We start from the raw sequence: 16,187 nt of genomic DNA on the forward strand, positions 1-16,187 counted from the left end.
AACCAGGTTTCTTGTTTACATGATATTTAATTATTTCCTTTTATTTGATGCAATTTGACATAGTTCCGATACAGAGCATGAAACTGATGTGCTGCACAGAGAGTTTATAGCTATTCTTAATTTTCTACTCTTGTCCCTAGTTGGGCTTTAAATATACAGTGTAATTAAAATATACGGCTTTCATCATGATAAAAGCCACAGTGCACTACAGATATGGAAGTACAATAAAAATACACATACTGAAATATGTTGATTGTGATATACAGTTTGAAAGGAAAGGAAAAAAAAAAAGCAATACAATTAGCTAAAAATGGGTACAGCTCTGGTTTGCTTTTAGCACTTAACCTTTGTTGTAAAAGATTTTCATATCTAAGATGTCCAGTTAGTGCAGAAAGTCAACAGTAAGCAGGTTACTTACTGTAAATGCATGTAAACACTCTGCATGTAATGATGATAATACAGTAAATATTACTGATTGCAGAGAAGCTTCGAGTTTCTTCTGCTGCAGGTTTTGTCTTCTGTCATCTTGTGTTTGTTGGATCACGTTTTCCTTTTGAACGCAGCGGCCGGTAACCTGAGCCGCTGCAGACAGGCCCACATTAGACCCAGCGGCGTCTCGTCTTCTCTGTCAGAACTAAGGGTGCTGATAGACACACGCTGCCGAGCCGACGTCCCATTGGCTGAGCTGGTTGTCCGTCAGTTACTGTAGGTGATGTTTCTAAAGAACCTGTGCAGAGAAGAAGCTCAGATGTTGTTGTTGTTGTTGGTGAGTTGTCGAGGAAACTTATTTTACTTGTTTAGGGTGAAATTAACTTGACTGTTGAGGTGGATTTACTTTTACAAAAGAAGACGTGAAGAACCAGTCGTACGTTTGTTTTTAAGACTGACTTGAAGACTTCACACCTGAGCTCTGAAGCCGTGTGACCTGTGAGTTTAAGTCAGTCCAGCTATGCCGTCTTTCTGCGTCTACCTGAGACGGAGGTACAGGCAGGTGCCTCAGACTGAGGCTGATGGAGCCTTCAGCTACAGCCGAGCCTCAAACAGTCGAGGCCTGCTGACGTCTGGTAGGTTTAAGTGTTTGTAGACGTTTTCTTTACTCCGTGTCTGCTGCTTTTTCTCTCCTATAGATGTGATGTGTGTAAGTATAGATTGTTTGTTATTCTGGCTGTGTGTGGGTCAGTTCTATCATCAAAGTACTGAATGTTATTAATTTCTACCTTAATTGTTTTGTTAGTACGTTTTTAAATAATGAGAAGAAGGGTTAGGGTTAGGGTTATGGGGGTTAGGGTTAGAGGGGTTAGGGTTAGAGGGGTTAGGGTCAGAGGGGTTAGGGTTAGGGTTAGAGGGGTTAGGGTTAGGGTTAGAGGGGTTAGGGTTAGAGGGGTTAGGGTTAGAGGGGTTAGGGTTAGGGTTATGGGGGTTAGAGTTAGGGTTAGAGGGTTAGGGTTAGAGGGGTTAGGGTTAGAGGGGTTAGGGTTATGGGGTTAGGGTTAGGGGGGTTAGGGTTAGAGGGGTTAGGGTTATGGGGTTAGGGTTAGGGGGGTTAGGGTTAGAGGGGTTAGGGTTATGGGGTTAGGGTTAGGGGGGTTAGGGTTAGAGGGGTTAGGTGTTAGGGTTATGGGGGTTAGGGTTAGGGGAGTTAGGTGTTAGGGTTATGGGGGTTAGGGTTAGAGGGGTTAGGTGTTAGGGTTATGGGGGTTAGGGTTAGAGGGGTTAGGGTTATGGGGGTTAGGGTTAGAGGGGTTAGGGTTATGGGGGTTAGGGTTAGGGTTGTCCATAAAATGTCAAAAAATTGATAAAAAATATTGATCACTGTTTCCCAAAGTAACCTAAAATGTTTTCTTTTTGTCCTGACCAACAGTCCACACCCTGAAGTATTCAGTTTTCTGCCGCAGACTAAAGAAACCAGAAAATATTCACATTTAAGAAGCTGGAATCAGAGAATTTGGGCAATTTTTCTTAAAAAAAAAAAAAAAAGACTCAAAACCATTAATCAATGATCAAAACAGTTTTAATCATTGCAGCTCTAATTAGAAGTGTTGTTGTTCCCATATGAGACTTGAAATTGACTTTCAAATGCTAAAAGTCTGCAACCGACCTTGTTTATCCTTATTTACTCCAAATCCCCACCAGTAAATAAGATACAGCTCCCAACAAGACCAGCAAGAAAACATCTCCAAGAACTTTTTTAAAAACATTTGTATAACATTTGACCTTCAAAGAGAACATATACTCAGTATTGTTGCAGGTCTACAATACTTCAAACTTGTGCATAAATTACACTTAAACTCTATTTTTAGTTTGCTGTACAAAACCTGAGATCCTGCCTTCAGTTTCAGTGTGTGTGTGTGTGTGTGTGTGTGTGTGTCAGTTCCTCAGTATTTTTCCACTCGGTCTATTTATTCAGTGTTTTGTGGGGTTTCGGTGGCCGTCCAGGTCTCCTCTGTGGGGATCAATAAAAAATAAAGATTATGTTAGTACTCTACTCAGGTGCTGGTCGGGGGCAGCAACAGTCTGCAGCAGCGTGATGAAGAAAATCTCTCTACCCAGCATGCAACTCTGATGGAAACACGTGTTAACAAGCCGTTAGAAGATAGGAGGAACACTGTATATATGCTCAAATCCGTCAAAAACACACATTTATTCACGCGTCGGAGTTCGTATTTCTAGTGAAATCTCACTACACGAGGGAGCGAGTGGCGAGCGTTTTACATTATATTAATTTCTGTGTGTTTTGCGTCGCAGCAGGATGATGGATGCGATTCTCTGTAATGGCCTCTTCTTCAGCCAGCTGAGTTTGTTGTGTACGGGTGTAATTTATCAGTCCGTGTGTGACCACCACCACCACCACCACCACCGCCACCGCCGCCGTGTCTCGATCCGAGAGCCTCTCTCTGCTCTGTGATTATGCAGTCTTGTCTGCAGATCTATAGCCGGACGCTCAAATTGATGCATCGCCTCTATTATAGTATTGAAGCCCACGATGCTCTTAGCCAGAATGGCTCTTAATGTAATTTGGAGCTGCTGTCATTCATTTTTCTGCCACCGGTGCCTTCACACACACACACACACACACACACACACACACACACAAACAAACAAGTTGACCGAGGCTGAATTCAGTCAAACTGGAGAAACGTTCAGCACAGAGAGGAATATTTTAACAAGACTAACTCACAACAGTTTTCAGCATGAATTAATCTGATGATTGTTTAGAGAATATAATGCCCATCATGTCATCTTGTTCTCACCCAAACAACAGTTTTCAATCATATAAAAAGAAGAGAAAAGCAGCAAAACCTCATTTAAGGAAGTGGAACCAGAGATTGTTCAGTATATATGCTTGATAATTAATGAATTGATTATTCCTTTTGATTCCTTCTTTACCTTCTACCCTTATTAAGAAGAAGGCGGGAAATTCTGATAAATAAACTATGGATTTAGGGAATACTTCAAGTAGATTCTCAAATATGAAATGGGATCAAAGACGTTTTTTCTATTAATTCAGAATTATTACAACATTGTATAATCAAGTCAGTACTGTAAAATTGTCATTATTTATTTATTTATTATTTTAATTTATTGGATAATTTATTGTATGATGTATCACCGGGTGACACACCCACACACATTATTTATGTGTATATGTCATCATTACATGGGCTATATAACATAAGTAAAATGTATGAAATGCTATGATGACAATAAAATAAAGTATAAAAAAAACCAAACAATGAATTGATTATCAGAATAGTTGGAATAATTAGCTTGTTAAACAGTAAAAAGCTCGTGCCATGATGAACTAGACTGTGCTGTGTAATTAACCTAACGAGCTGCGGTTTGGAGCACGTTTCAAACGGCGGCGCTCAGACAACTTCTGTTCTGATAAACACATAAAACACATTGTGACCGGTTACCATGACGGTTTTAACAGCTGATCCCGGTGCTGCTGTGCTGTGCTGTGTGGGAGAAATGATGGAATAAATCAGTTGATGTGTGCTGCTGTACGTTTATTTTAGAAAACAGGTCAGATATTTGCTGAAATTAGGTGTGAAGGGGATCACAAGCAGCCACAATGATAGACAGACGGACAAAATGATGAGAGGAGAAACTGATTAGCAGCAGGATAAACATGATCAGCATGTCTGACAGAACATATTTGTTGGGTTTAAATATGTGGAATCAAACCTGCGATTTACTCCTCCAGGCAGTAAGCAGTATTACATCATAATTTCACATACATACATACATACGCTCACCCTCAGCCAGACACTTAAGCCAAACTCCCATTTACACCGATTCATTTCCAACCTGAGTGGAGTGTGGAGGAGTGAATCAGAGGCAGAATAATGAGGATGGAAATAGAAAGCTGTCATATCACCTCCACATCTCTGCAGCTCTGTCCCCGGGCCGATCCATCTGCTGTCCCCGAACGCCCCCCTGCCCCCCCGTGCACGCAGGAGGAGCCGCAGCCTCCCGCGTGTTTTCATTTCATCTTCAGCGTCGACAATCATGCATGCCGCGACTCTGCGAGAGCCCAGCGTGTGTGTTTTTACCTTCGCAGGTGTGACGGTTGTAAAGACGCAGGTCATGTTGTTGTTGTTGTTACTGTAGCTGCAAGAGGCCTTAAATAAGACATTGTCAACCCGAAGAAAGTCTTGCTGGGATAAACTTCTTGGAAGTGATTTCTAGCAAATGTGCCAGTTTGTTGGTATAAAATCAAAGTGAAGAGAAACATTCAACATATGCAGGACTGTGCAAAAGTTTTAGGCTGTAAAATAACACCATCAGTAGCTTTTATTTATCAGTTAACTTGATGCAAAGTTGAGTAAACAGCAGGAATCTGAAGTAAATCAGTATGTGCTTTGAGCTGCTTTGCCTTTAAAACAGCAGCAGTTCTCCTCGGTGTTTCAGGTAGTCGGCAGGTCGGTTGTTCCTGCGTCTTGGAGAAGTTGCTTCTGTCTCTTCATGTTAATCCCAGACTGACTCCATGATGTTGAGATCAGAGACTCTTCGTTCTTCTTGCTGATGAAGATAGATCTTTATGACTCTGGCTGAATGTTTGGGCTCGTTGTCACGCTGCAGAATGAATCAGACTCCTCCTGGATGGTGCTGCAATACGGAGAAGAATCTAAACATCTAAAGTGCCTAAAACCTTTGCACAGTTCTGTATATTAAATGAATATATGCTGTGTATTCAACTGTCTGGGTGACACATATTATGACTCTTCCATAAGCCTATATGTGAAGGATTGCAGAACGACAGTCAAAGTGAGAGAGTATATATATATTTTTTCTGATTCACTATTCACAGTTTGAGTTTTAAATCAGATCAGAAGTGATGGAGAGGAAAGTGAAGTGATATTTTCCTGGAAAAAGAAGTGATATATATTCAGAGAAAGTAATTTTAAAGTCTTGAGAAAACATTTAATCCTGTTACAAAGTAGAGTTTTGCTTTGCTGCCCCTCTGCTGTGTAGATGGAGCGTAGGATCGGTTTGTAAAGGATTTTACTGTATGACGTCATCAGCTGATCAATAGCTGCTATGTTTAGATGAGAGTCGGCAACGCTGCTCCATGAGACTTTAATTGATTTCCACAGAGACTTCATCAGCTGTTAGAACAGTAAGAACTCTGGACTCATGAAGAACTGTTTGTGTCACAGTTAAAGGAAACTTTGTTCAACAAACTGTTTCAGTTTGCTTGACTGTCAACAACAATATGTTTATGTTAGAGTGACGGCGCCCTCTAGCAGCTGTTGTAATTATGACTCTATTCTGTAGGGAGCAAAGAGGGAAGACGAGTCTGCATAGGGAGGATGGATGGATGCTTCAACAAAACATCAGACTTGAACTTTTCTTTAACACAGGAAACCATTTCCTAACCCTAACCAAGTGTTTATTATTGTAACCATAACGACAAATGTCCCCTATCCTTAACAAAGTAGTTACAACGCTGGACACCACAAACGTTCCCTAACATTAACCAAGTGTTAATTATTGTAACCATGGTGACAGAGATCCCCAAACGTTAACTCCAGTGGAAAGGGAAGAAACATAAAAACAGAATTTGTGATGAGGCAACTTAGATTTTAGAACAACAACAACAACAACAACAATCTTATTTATGTAGCACATTTACAGTTACAAAGTGCTTAACAAAGACATAAAATACAAGATCAGTGAAAACTAAAAGTAAAAATGTGTTTGCACTATAACACAGGATAAAAATATAAAACTGTTATCAGCTATTCTAGCTAATCAGCTAACTAGCGTGCTAACTGACATTAGCGGTGCTCTTTTCCCCGGTGAATGTTTGTTTGGTGGTTCGTTCAACAAGCTAAGCTGCAGGGCAAGACGTGTGTTCATGTTTGTAAGTTAGATTAGAAGGAGACTTTAGCAGGAAAGCTAACGTGAGTTATTGTTCAGAGTCTGTGGGTCTTATGTTGCGTAGCAGGATGCAATCAGGCTCAGTGTGACCGTCTGCTCTGCCTCTGATAGAATGACATGTTATCGCTTTATGTAAAAGATTTGATTCGCTGTATGTAAATAAGAACTCCAGCTATGTAAGCAGGTGATGGAACAATATTTAATTGGTCATCATGAAACCAAAGAATGTAAAATGTAAATTTCTCCATTTTGGTTTTCAGAGCTGTCCAGACAGCACTTGAGACGTGGCGAGCGTCTCACATTAAATCACAGCCGTCTGAATGACAACTCAGCTGTGTATATACAGTATTTTATGACCAAATTGTTTCCTCTTGATTGGAGAGCTGGAATGGACTGTCTGTCAGGGTGGCAGCCAGGAAGTCAGATAGGCAGCGTCTCTGCACAAGTGTCCTCGTTGTTTTCATGTAAACTGACACCGAGTTGTCAGACAGATTGGCTTCACGCTCGCTGCTTCTGCTGCTGCTCACATTTCATTCACTTCCTGTTTCTTCATCTCATCAGCCACGTGGCAGCACTTTACAACAACCTAGATAAGTTATTAAATTATCCCCTGAGATCATTTAAACCGAGAGGGCCCGATCCATTCATGTATAAGAGCTTTTACATGTGGCCGGTGGTTGATGTATCATGTCACCATTTACGTCACAAATGTAGCTGTGGGTAGAGAAAATGATTGGGATCTTGAACTAGTTTAACAAATGAATGGATGTACTCTGAATGTTTGATGATTGCATTAGTCAGTGTGGTATTTTTCAGACCCTGTAATATATATATATATATATATATATATATATATATATATATATATATATATATATATACACACAGAGAGCAGCTCGAGTCCATTAACGCCACATGGATCTATTTGTTTAAGAAGGAAGAGCAAAGATTATTAGGTTTATTAGATAATTTAATAACTGAATGCTCTTAGCTGAGCAGTGATGTTGAATTATTATCACTGCCTTCCACACACACATGTTGTCTGCAGACATAAGATGAAAAAAATTGAGAAAACTTGAAATTTCAAGGCAACAAACCCAAACCTAAATATATTTTCTTAGGTTTAGGCTTTGAGTTTATCCAACCTAGAATTATTTTTACATCTGTTTCTGTTTCTTTCTCCACGTTAGTCATATTCCAGGAGGATATTGTTGTAGCTCCAGAGCCCACCCATCCACAGAATCAAAAAAACAATATATTAATACAATCAATCAATTAATAAATAATAGCTGACAATACAGGTGACAATAGACGCACCTAAAAACATTTCATTAAATGAAGACGTGTGGTGTGGTGTCATAATTTTGATGGTCATAATAATTTTAATTTTTGACAGTTTAATTAGCTTCTCATCTATGAATATTTATTATTTTATAAATCATATTAATTTAGTATTAATTTATCCTTTATGAACCAATACTCTTGGTTCCTCTTTGACAATCTCAAATCATCCAATAAAGGGTATTAATTGTGTTTGGAAAGCATGTTTTTGCTGGTATAAAACCATCATTAAGTCACACGTTTAGTCTTTGAGAGGCATCTCTGAAGTCAACCACTGGGTGATATTTCAGCCTTGCTGAATCACAGGAAGTAGTTCGTGCTACACGTCTTCAGCTTCATATAAAATCACTCAGAAAAAGGTCAGTAGACTTCTTTATTTCTTCTTGGCTGTTTGTTCACATTCAGAGGTGAACTGGTCACACAAATACTCACACAGCAGCTCCCCCGCCGCTCTGTGCTGTAATGTGGCAGTTACAGGAACCATAATGAATGCTTTAAGGTAGTGGCTGTGGAAAGGTTGCCGTGGCGGCAGGCCGTTGATACGAGCCTTAATGAAGTTGATTAATCTCCAGGCTCGGGGGTTCTACCGTCAAAGTCTTTGGCGCATTAGCCGAGGAATAAACTCTGGAGGTGTTAAGGTGACCTAACGTCGCCTGAGAGGTTTTAACGTAAGGTGAAGGGTGCCCCAAGAGTCCTGTACACTGTCTGAGCAGGGGCTCCTGGGAAATGAAGTCTCCTGCTTTTGTAAAGTTCATTTTCTGAGTCTGAGAAGGGAAAGGTGACGCTGACAGGTAATGATGACGCGTGGCGTTTACGTAGAATCTACGTTGACTCAACGTTGAGAAAGCAGCAGATGGATGGTTCAGACTCCTGCTCCACAAATATTTATGTCCCACCATCATATCTTTATAACATGACTACTTGTTTGATTTAGATACTCATGCATTTTCAGAACTGTGAGACACACATACAAAGTAATGTGTCACATTACTTTTTTCAGTAACAAGTAGTGTAAAACATTTACATTTATAATCCCAGTAACGCTCCGTTGCTCAGACAGTTTGGCGGTGGACTTGTTTGCTGTTTTAGCGGTAGTTTGATGGAGGGTTGATGTCTTGTCATGTCTTGCAGTATTTTGTGAATCATCATATCTTGTGCTACTTCAACTAGTTTCTGTAATATTTGCAAGTTCTTGCTCTTCTTCACCTCCATTCATATAGAGATGGAGTGCCCATTCACCGCTACGCAAACTGCGCTGCTACACAGTGATATAATGACCTTCTTTTATTGTTTCCTTGACTCTACTATGATTTTAGTAGGTCTCTGAGACATGGGTCATCAGTAAGTTATTTTAAAAAGTCAGAATTGTTTACATCTGATGTAGAATTTCTACATATTGCACAAAAATAGTCTTAAATCATAGTGAGATTTTCTTTGAAAAATTGTGGGAATTTTGGACCACAAACAGACTCATGCTGGAACATATTAATCTTTCTCCTCAGAGGCCTGTAAAGAGCTCAAAGCAGTTTTCTGAGAGATATTGTTGTTTGATATCAGTTTCCTTCTCTTCATCTCCACATTTTATTGATTCTTTTATCACTTATAACAGTTTTTAAATTGTGTAAATGTCATGACACAAGATCTGTTTCTGCCCGTTCAGTGTCTTTTCATTCCTTTGGTCCAGTGTGGATTTATATATATTTTTTAATATACGTTTGTGTTGAACTGGATGAAGTCTGGTCTCCAATGCTAAATGGCTTTCCTCATTGATTGTCTGTCAGAGGAGCTGAATGCTGCTGTGACCTTTCAGCTGTGGTCTGCTGCTCCTTCAGACACTAAAACACTGACATTTTCACCGTTCTGACGGTCATGTTCATTGATCAGGAAGGAACATGTATGTAGCCAAGCTCACAGGGGATGTTTCAGGGTTTTATTTGTTGTGAATGTAAATTATGTTCTTGTCCGGACAGCTAGATGATACTTCCTGATTGGTTTCATCAGCTGCACCTCTGCATGGTCAGTCTAGTTAAGCCTTAATGTGTTAAAAGGTGTTTATTTTATACCTGCTTAACATCCTGTTTCAGCTTTAACACTCTAAACACAGACAAAAAACGCATTCAAATTCAGAACGTTCATCTCAGTTTTAATTAGTATAGCTGCTAAGCTTCAGCTTGAAAGTTCATTTGACTAACAAGCCGATAAGAAGTAATGTAAACAGTACAAACAATTTAAACCTGATGCACATAAGAAATTTAAAAGAAAATGAGAAATTAAAAAAAAAAGATGAAATTGTAATAAAACCAGTAGAATAGGTTTAAGAGAAATAAAATAAGAACAAGATAAAACAAATAAAAGAAAATGACAAAATGAGGGAATAAAACTTTTTTAAACATCAACGTGCACTTTATTGCAACCCAACAAGTATTAGTTGTGATTTTTTTTTTTTTTAAATTTCTGTTATTTCAATACTGTTATGATGTTGGATGTTAAACATGGTCAGATTTCCAAAACTTGAGGTGGACGTATGTAAAAATGCTCCCTGCAAGTCAAAAGTCAGGGCTTCAGCCTGCTCTGAACGCCTTGTTGCAATGTTACCTCTACTTCCTCCTCATGATGACATCATATTGTTCGCATACGCCCACAAACGGCCGTTCGTTCTGTAGTCTCGGTTGCTCATGTTGTCCACTCTCATATTTCAGGTCAGATTCTAGCTCAAACATGTACGGATGTATTTGAGAAGTTGACGTTTGGAGTAAAGAAGGAGAAAAAGAAGTGAAATCCTGCTACTATAGTTTGTTTACGTAGCCTCTGGAAGCTTCCTGAAGCTGACCAATCAGAACAGAGTGAGCTCATTGGGAGGGAAGGGACTCTCTTAAAGAGACAGGAGCTAAAACAGCCTGTTTCAGACAGAGGCTGAACTGAGGGGGCTACATAAAGTGTCAGTATAAGATAGATAAGGAGTTTTTAACTGTAAATCATGAAAATATATTCCAATAGAGCCCCAGAATATATAAATATAGAGCTTGAAATGTGCAGAATATGTCCCCTTTAAATTATATTTTAAGCAGTACAAGCTCAAGTCTCATTTTCACATTGAACACTTGAATCAATTGATTGTATCGACTCGGCTGAACTATTGTAGTTCAGAGCACTCAGTGTGATTTTCACAAAAGCGCAAGTTTATTCAAATGTCAGTGAACACAACCGCAGTCAGACACTCGTCAGTGGTCTCTGCTGTTTCCTGATGGTTGACTGGTCTGGCTGCTCTGTAAATCCTTCCCACTGTGACTTTATCTTATTCACCCCACACGGCCGAGCCATGACTCTGATGACTCATCACTTCTTATTGACTCATGAGGCTGCCGCTGGTCATACTAATTCATGTCAGTCAATAGGAGATGACCTATCACAGCCAGCTCTTGAATCCAAAAAGTAAGTTTGGAGCCGCTCCTGGAGCTCAACATGAGTCAGAGGAAGGGAAATAATAATGTTTTGCAGGCGCTCAATCTTCATTTATTATAAGAAAGTTAAGATATTGAGCTGCTCCACTGGAGTTAGGAAGATTTATGGAGTAAATACAAAAGTTGTTTGTGTTTTTACTGTCACCAGAAGCCTTGTAAATGCTTTATCTGACCTTGTATCTCTCCCGGAGAGTTGTCACACCTGTTGGCAGTAGTTCATGATAGATGCTCATTTGCTAATTGTCTTCTTTGTGTTGTTTTTTTGCAGGAGTTTGCGGCTGCTGTGGGCCGCTGAGGCCGAGGTACAAACGCCTGGTGGACAACATCTTCCCCGAAGATCCCAAAGTAAGTAACTGCAAATGTTTCTCATCTTCAATGAAATGAAAGTTATTTAATTAAGATACAGGGACATTTAGGAATCTATTACTTGAAATTGCACACAATAATAAAACAAGAAGCTGGCTTCTGGTATGACCTACAGCGGCCTGTAACTGACCTTGGAGTTTAAATCTAATTGTCTTGAATTTGGTCCATAAATTGTCAGAAAAAGCATTTTTTCTTAAAAAATTATTAATGATTGATCAGTTATCATATTAATTGTTATATTTGTCAGTCGCATATCAATTATTTGACTAGTGGTTTCAGCTCTAAAGGTAGATGATTAAAGCAAAGATCTAATAGAAAGGTATTTAGAAGAAGGAAAGTACTACCACACTAAAATGTTATTATAGTTTAGTCATTTGGTCTTTTGCTGGAAAACCGTGGACTGCTCCCTCCATGTTGCTGCCCCAAGTGAAGGAGTTCAAGTATCTCGGGGTCTCGTTCACAGTGAGATTACGATGGCTCATGAGTTCCACAAGTAGATCGGTGCAGCATCAGCGGTAATGTGAGCGTTGCACTGGACCGTTGAGGTGAAGAAGGTGGGGACCGAACAAATGAGATCACAGATACAAGCGGCTGAAAAGAGTTTCCTCTTTAGTTTCCTCCTGGTTTGGATGCTTCCTGGACGCCCCAGAATGTGCTGGAGAGACTACATATCTCGTCTGGCCTGGGAATAAACATTTATATACGAGCAGAGAACAGTATGCGGATCCTACTTTTTGCAAATATCCGCCGGGGACTGAACATCCATAGAAGAGTCGTCCCGTTGTTCTGTATTTACTGCTGCATGAGTTGGTTGTAATGAATGAATGAAAAGGAGACATGCAGAGGAGGAAAATGAAAACAAGAGTGTCTGTCTCCACAGTTCATCATCTATTGAGTGTTTGATGGTTATTTGTGAAACAATCAGAAAATCCTCTCATTCACTAGCTTTGTTCTCACTACCACCGCTCCCTCTCTTCATTCACTCTCTAGTTCACTCGACCACCGCCGCTCTCTCTCTTGTCCTAAGAGTAGCTGCTAGAGTAGCTGCTAGAGTAGCTGCTTCCTTTTTTATGAATAAAGCAATGAACAAGTTGAAGCAGCCACGTTGTCTGTGTTTGACCAATCAGTGACGGTCAGCACTACAACACTTTTGTAAAGTACTAACCCCCCAGCAGAGACTTTTTGGGGGGTTAAAACAGTCTCCCTGGAACTTCATTTAGAGCCCGGTTCCTGGTGGTTCTTCAAAAGGTTCTTAGTCCCTGGGGAAGGTTCCTATGGTGGAAACACAGCTGTTGGTACAATCTGGCCAGTAGCTGTCCAGATTTTGTGGTCTTGATTGAGAACTTTGATGGACTGACAAACCCAACTCACTTATGTCCTCTTTGTTGGACCCAACTGGTAATGGAGCAAAATTACAAATAACTTGTAACGTTACAGAATGTAAAGAGTATGAAAAAGAAGAAACAAGGTCTATTCCAGTAAACCAGTGTGACTGAGTATCACTATCTCTACATCAGACAGCACAGAGCGGTCTCAGTTCCAGCCGTTAACAGTGTATTAACACTGTGTTTGGTGCCCAGTTGTTATCGCTAGTGTTGAGATTGCTGTGGAGACCCAGTGACACCTCGGCCATGAGAGAGCTTCCCAGCCACAACACAGAAATAATTGGCCGACCACAGAGCCACACGAAGGCTCCAGACTTTGATAAATCCAGCTGTTAAATGTGAAACGGCTTTGATAACCGCGCCACGACACGTTATTATCACTCGTTTGATTTCTCGACCCTTGTTAATTAAAAACGCTAAACGTATACGCGGTCTGTCCCGTACACAAGGGAGTGAATTTTCTTTTTTTTTTTTCTCCTTGTCATCCCGCCCTCATATCTTCTCAAGGGCCTTTGCTGTAAGCAAACAGGTGCAGTGGGAAATCGGAATGCTCTAACAGTCAAGACCTTGTCAAATTAATTATCACTTGCTGAGAGCCTGAGGAGCTGAAAACACTCAGGGGACCTTTTGTCTTGAATTAACTCCCTCGTCTTTATGTATGTAACTTGGTGATAATGTATATTGTTTTTCTGATGTCATATATACAAGTTCAGATCGAGTCCTTTCCAAATAAATGTTTTTTCAGAAACATCAAAAAGCTTTTTCCTGTGCACCATCATGAGCAGTTTCCATTTGTTTTAATGAGATTGAAGTGGAATCAGAATAAAGCAAAGGACAATTTTTGTCTATTTTTTCCCCCCTTTTACTGAAGTGTGGCGTGTGTTTTGTGGATCTCTGATTATGTGCTGTTTCACTCTCTCTGATATTTATGAGCGGTGATCTGTGGTGTTCAGTCATTCGTCATCAAAGCAGAAGAACCGAATCAAACGCATTCACAGGCCATTTACTGTCCCCGTTAGTCTGAATGTCAGTGTCATTTTAGGAAATGCAGGCAGAATTTTATGAACTTGACATAATATGTGAAGAAAATTACTTTGATTGAACTCAAAAAAGTTTCCCAATAACTTTTTTTTTAAAGTATGTTTATTGAAGTTTAAACTGATAAAAGTCATCTTTAGAAAAGTTTGAGCTACAGGAGACACTGAGACGGTTTGGAGCTGAATGTGAAGCAGTCGGGATGAGAGTCAGCACCTTCAGATCTGAGGCCAGATGGTGGACTGCTCCCTCTGGGTTGGGAGTGAGTTGCTGCCCCAAGTGAAGGAGTTCAAGTATCTCTTGTCTTGTTCATAGTGAGGGTAAGATGGAGCGTGAGGTTGACAGGTGGACTGTTGTGGTGAAGAAAGAGCCGAGCCAGAAGGCAAAGCTCTCATTTTATCAGTCGGTCTACAGCTGGTTAGGATTCCTGCTGGATGCCTCCCTCTGGAGGTGATCCAGGCAAGTCCAACTGGGAGGAGACCCTGGAGCAGACCCAGAACACACTGGAGGGACTACATGTCTCTTCTGGTCTGGGAACGCCTTGGGATCCCCCAGGAGGAGCTGGAGGGCGTTGCCATGGTGAAAGATGTCTGGGTTTCCTGTCTGATGCCACCTCGGATAAGCAACGGAAAGTAGATGGATGGATGTTTGCAAACACTGTAGTCATATAAAGCTGGCCAGATGTTTAAACAGAAAGGTATCGTGTTTAAATCTTAAAGGATAAAACTGGTGGTTTTCAATATTTTTATTACTGTCAACAAATCCCGTTAAGAGAACTGAAACCACAATGTGTTAGTTTGTCCCTCGATACTCTCTGACTCCTCTACTCTGTCTGTGTGTCTCAGTAGTTTAATTAAACAGCTGGTCACTGTAGTTTTTAGCAAACATCACTCAAACAGCAGGGTTTGAGTGTTTTTTCACTATTTTTGGCAGCAGGAAAAATGTAATATTGAGTCAAAATAAACTACAGTGTGTGTTCATGGTAATGAAACATGTCACCCAGCGCAGCGGTGCGGCTCACTGATGTATTTTTAATAGTTTTTGGGTAACGAGGAGATCTACGGCACAGAGGAATAAGATATATCACACACGATACTTTGTTAGTAGATCACCAGACTTTCACTTTCACTTCTTTTCAAACCTGTGAATCTGTCTTGTGTTTTTCTCCAGGATGGCCTGAGTAAGTCAGACATGGAGAAGCTGACCTTCTACGCCGTGTCGGCTCCAGAGAAGCTGGACAGGATCGGAGCTTACCTGGCCGAGAGGCTGAGCAGAGACGTGGTGCGACATCGCTACGGGTGAGTGACCCTGACCGTCACTGTGGTGCATAGAGACATTTCACACCACAATACGGTACACACTCGGTACCTGCGAGACAAACTGTGGACAACTTTAACTGAATCATCACACATGAAGAGCTGCAGCAAACTAGAAATTGTCGCACACATGAAAAAAATCAGCTTATTCTGTCTAGTGATCCGTTGAGAATAAACATCTACACACTTTTACAGAAATCATATAAAATAAGTTCTCTTTATAACTTCAGGTCTTGCCTCCCAAATATAAAAACATCAATAGTAATTCAGGTGAATGTCAGTGGTGGAACGTAAATAAATACAATCTATACTTCACCTGAGTTTTTTCATTTTATGCTACTTTATTATTTTACTCAGCCATATTTCAGAGGGAAATATTGTACTTTTTACTCCCACTACATTCATTTAGCAAAACACGAAGATTTGAGAAATACATTACATTGTTATACAGTAAATTAAATCACCACATTTTATATAAAACTAATAAAATGTAGTTTACATGTTACTGCATCAATAATTATAATCCTATAGTATATAATAATGTAACACTTACTGAGCCCAGTTTGGCTGCACAGTGTGAACTTTACTTCAAAGACTGTAATACTTCTTCCACCACTCGTTGTCTGTACATCATTAGTTACACTGCGAACATGAACCACTAGCAGTGTAATGCTGCGTGCCGATTCATGGTGTAAATTCACCAAAATGAAAACAGCTTCAGGACAAAAAAAAACATGCCATGGAAACATAACACTTCCTGTGAAAAGAAGACGAGGTGCAGTTAACTGCAAGATGAAGGTATAGTCAGAAAAAATAAGCTCCAAATGCTTGTTGTTGTGTTGCCTAAAACCCTGTAACACTTTCCTCTATCTGTCCACACACAGAGATTTAAAAAC

At 40.1% G+C, this 16,187-nt stretch overlaps 1 protein-coding gene across 2 annotated transcripts in view; it reads left to right on the forward strand.

The window, feature by feature from the left end:
• efr3a (EFR3 homolog A (S. cerevisiae)) overlaps positions 1 to 16,187 on the forward strand; it is a 156,020-nt gene that overhangs the window by 41,717 nt on the left and 98,116 nt on the right. For both annotated transcript variants that reach the window (XM_044367676.1, XM_044367677.1), the window contains exons 3-4: positions 11,458 to 11,534; positions 15,146 to 15,273. In XM_044367676.1, coding sequence (XP_044223611.1) covers positions 11,458 to 11,534; positions 15,146 to 15,273 — 205 coding nt within the window. The remainder of the gene's footprint in view (positions 1 to 11,457; positions 11,535 to 15,145; positions 15,274 to 16,187) is intronic.

Source organism: Thunnus albacares, chromosome 12 (genome assembly GCF_914725855.1).
Source record: "Thunnus albacares chromosome 12, fThuAlb1.1, whole genome shotgun sequence".
NCBI classification, from domain to species: domain Eukaryota; kingdom Metazoa; phylum Chordata; class Actinopteri; order Scombriformes; family Scombridae; genus Thunnus; species Thunnus albacares.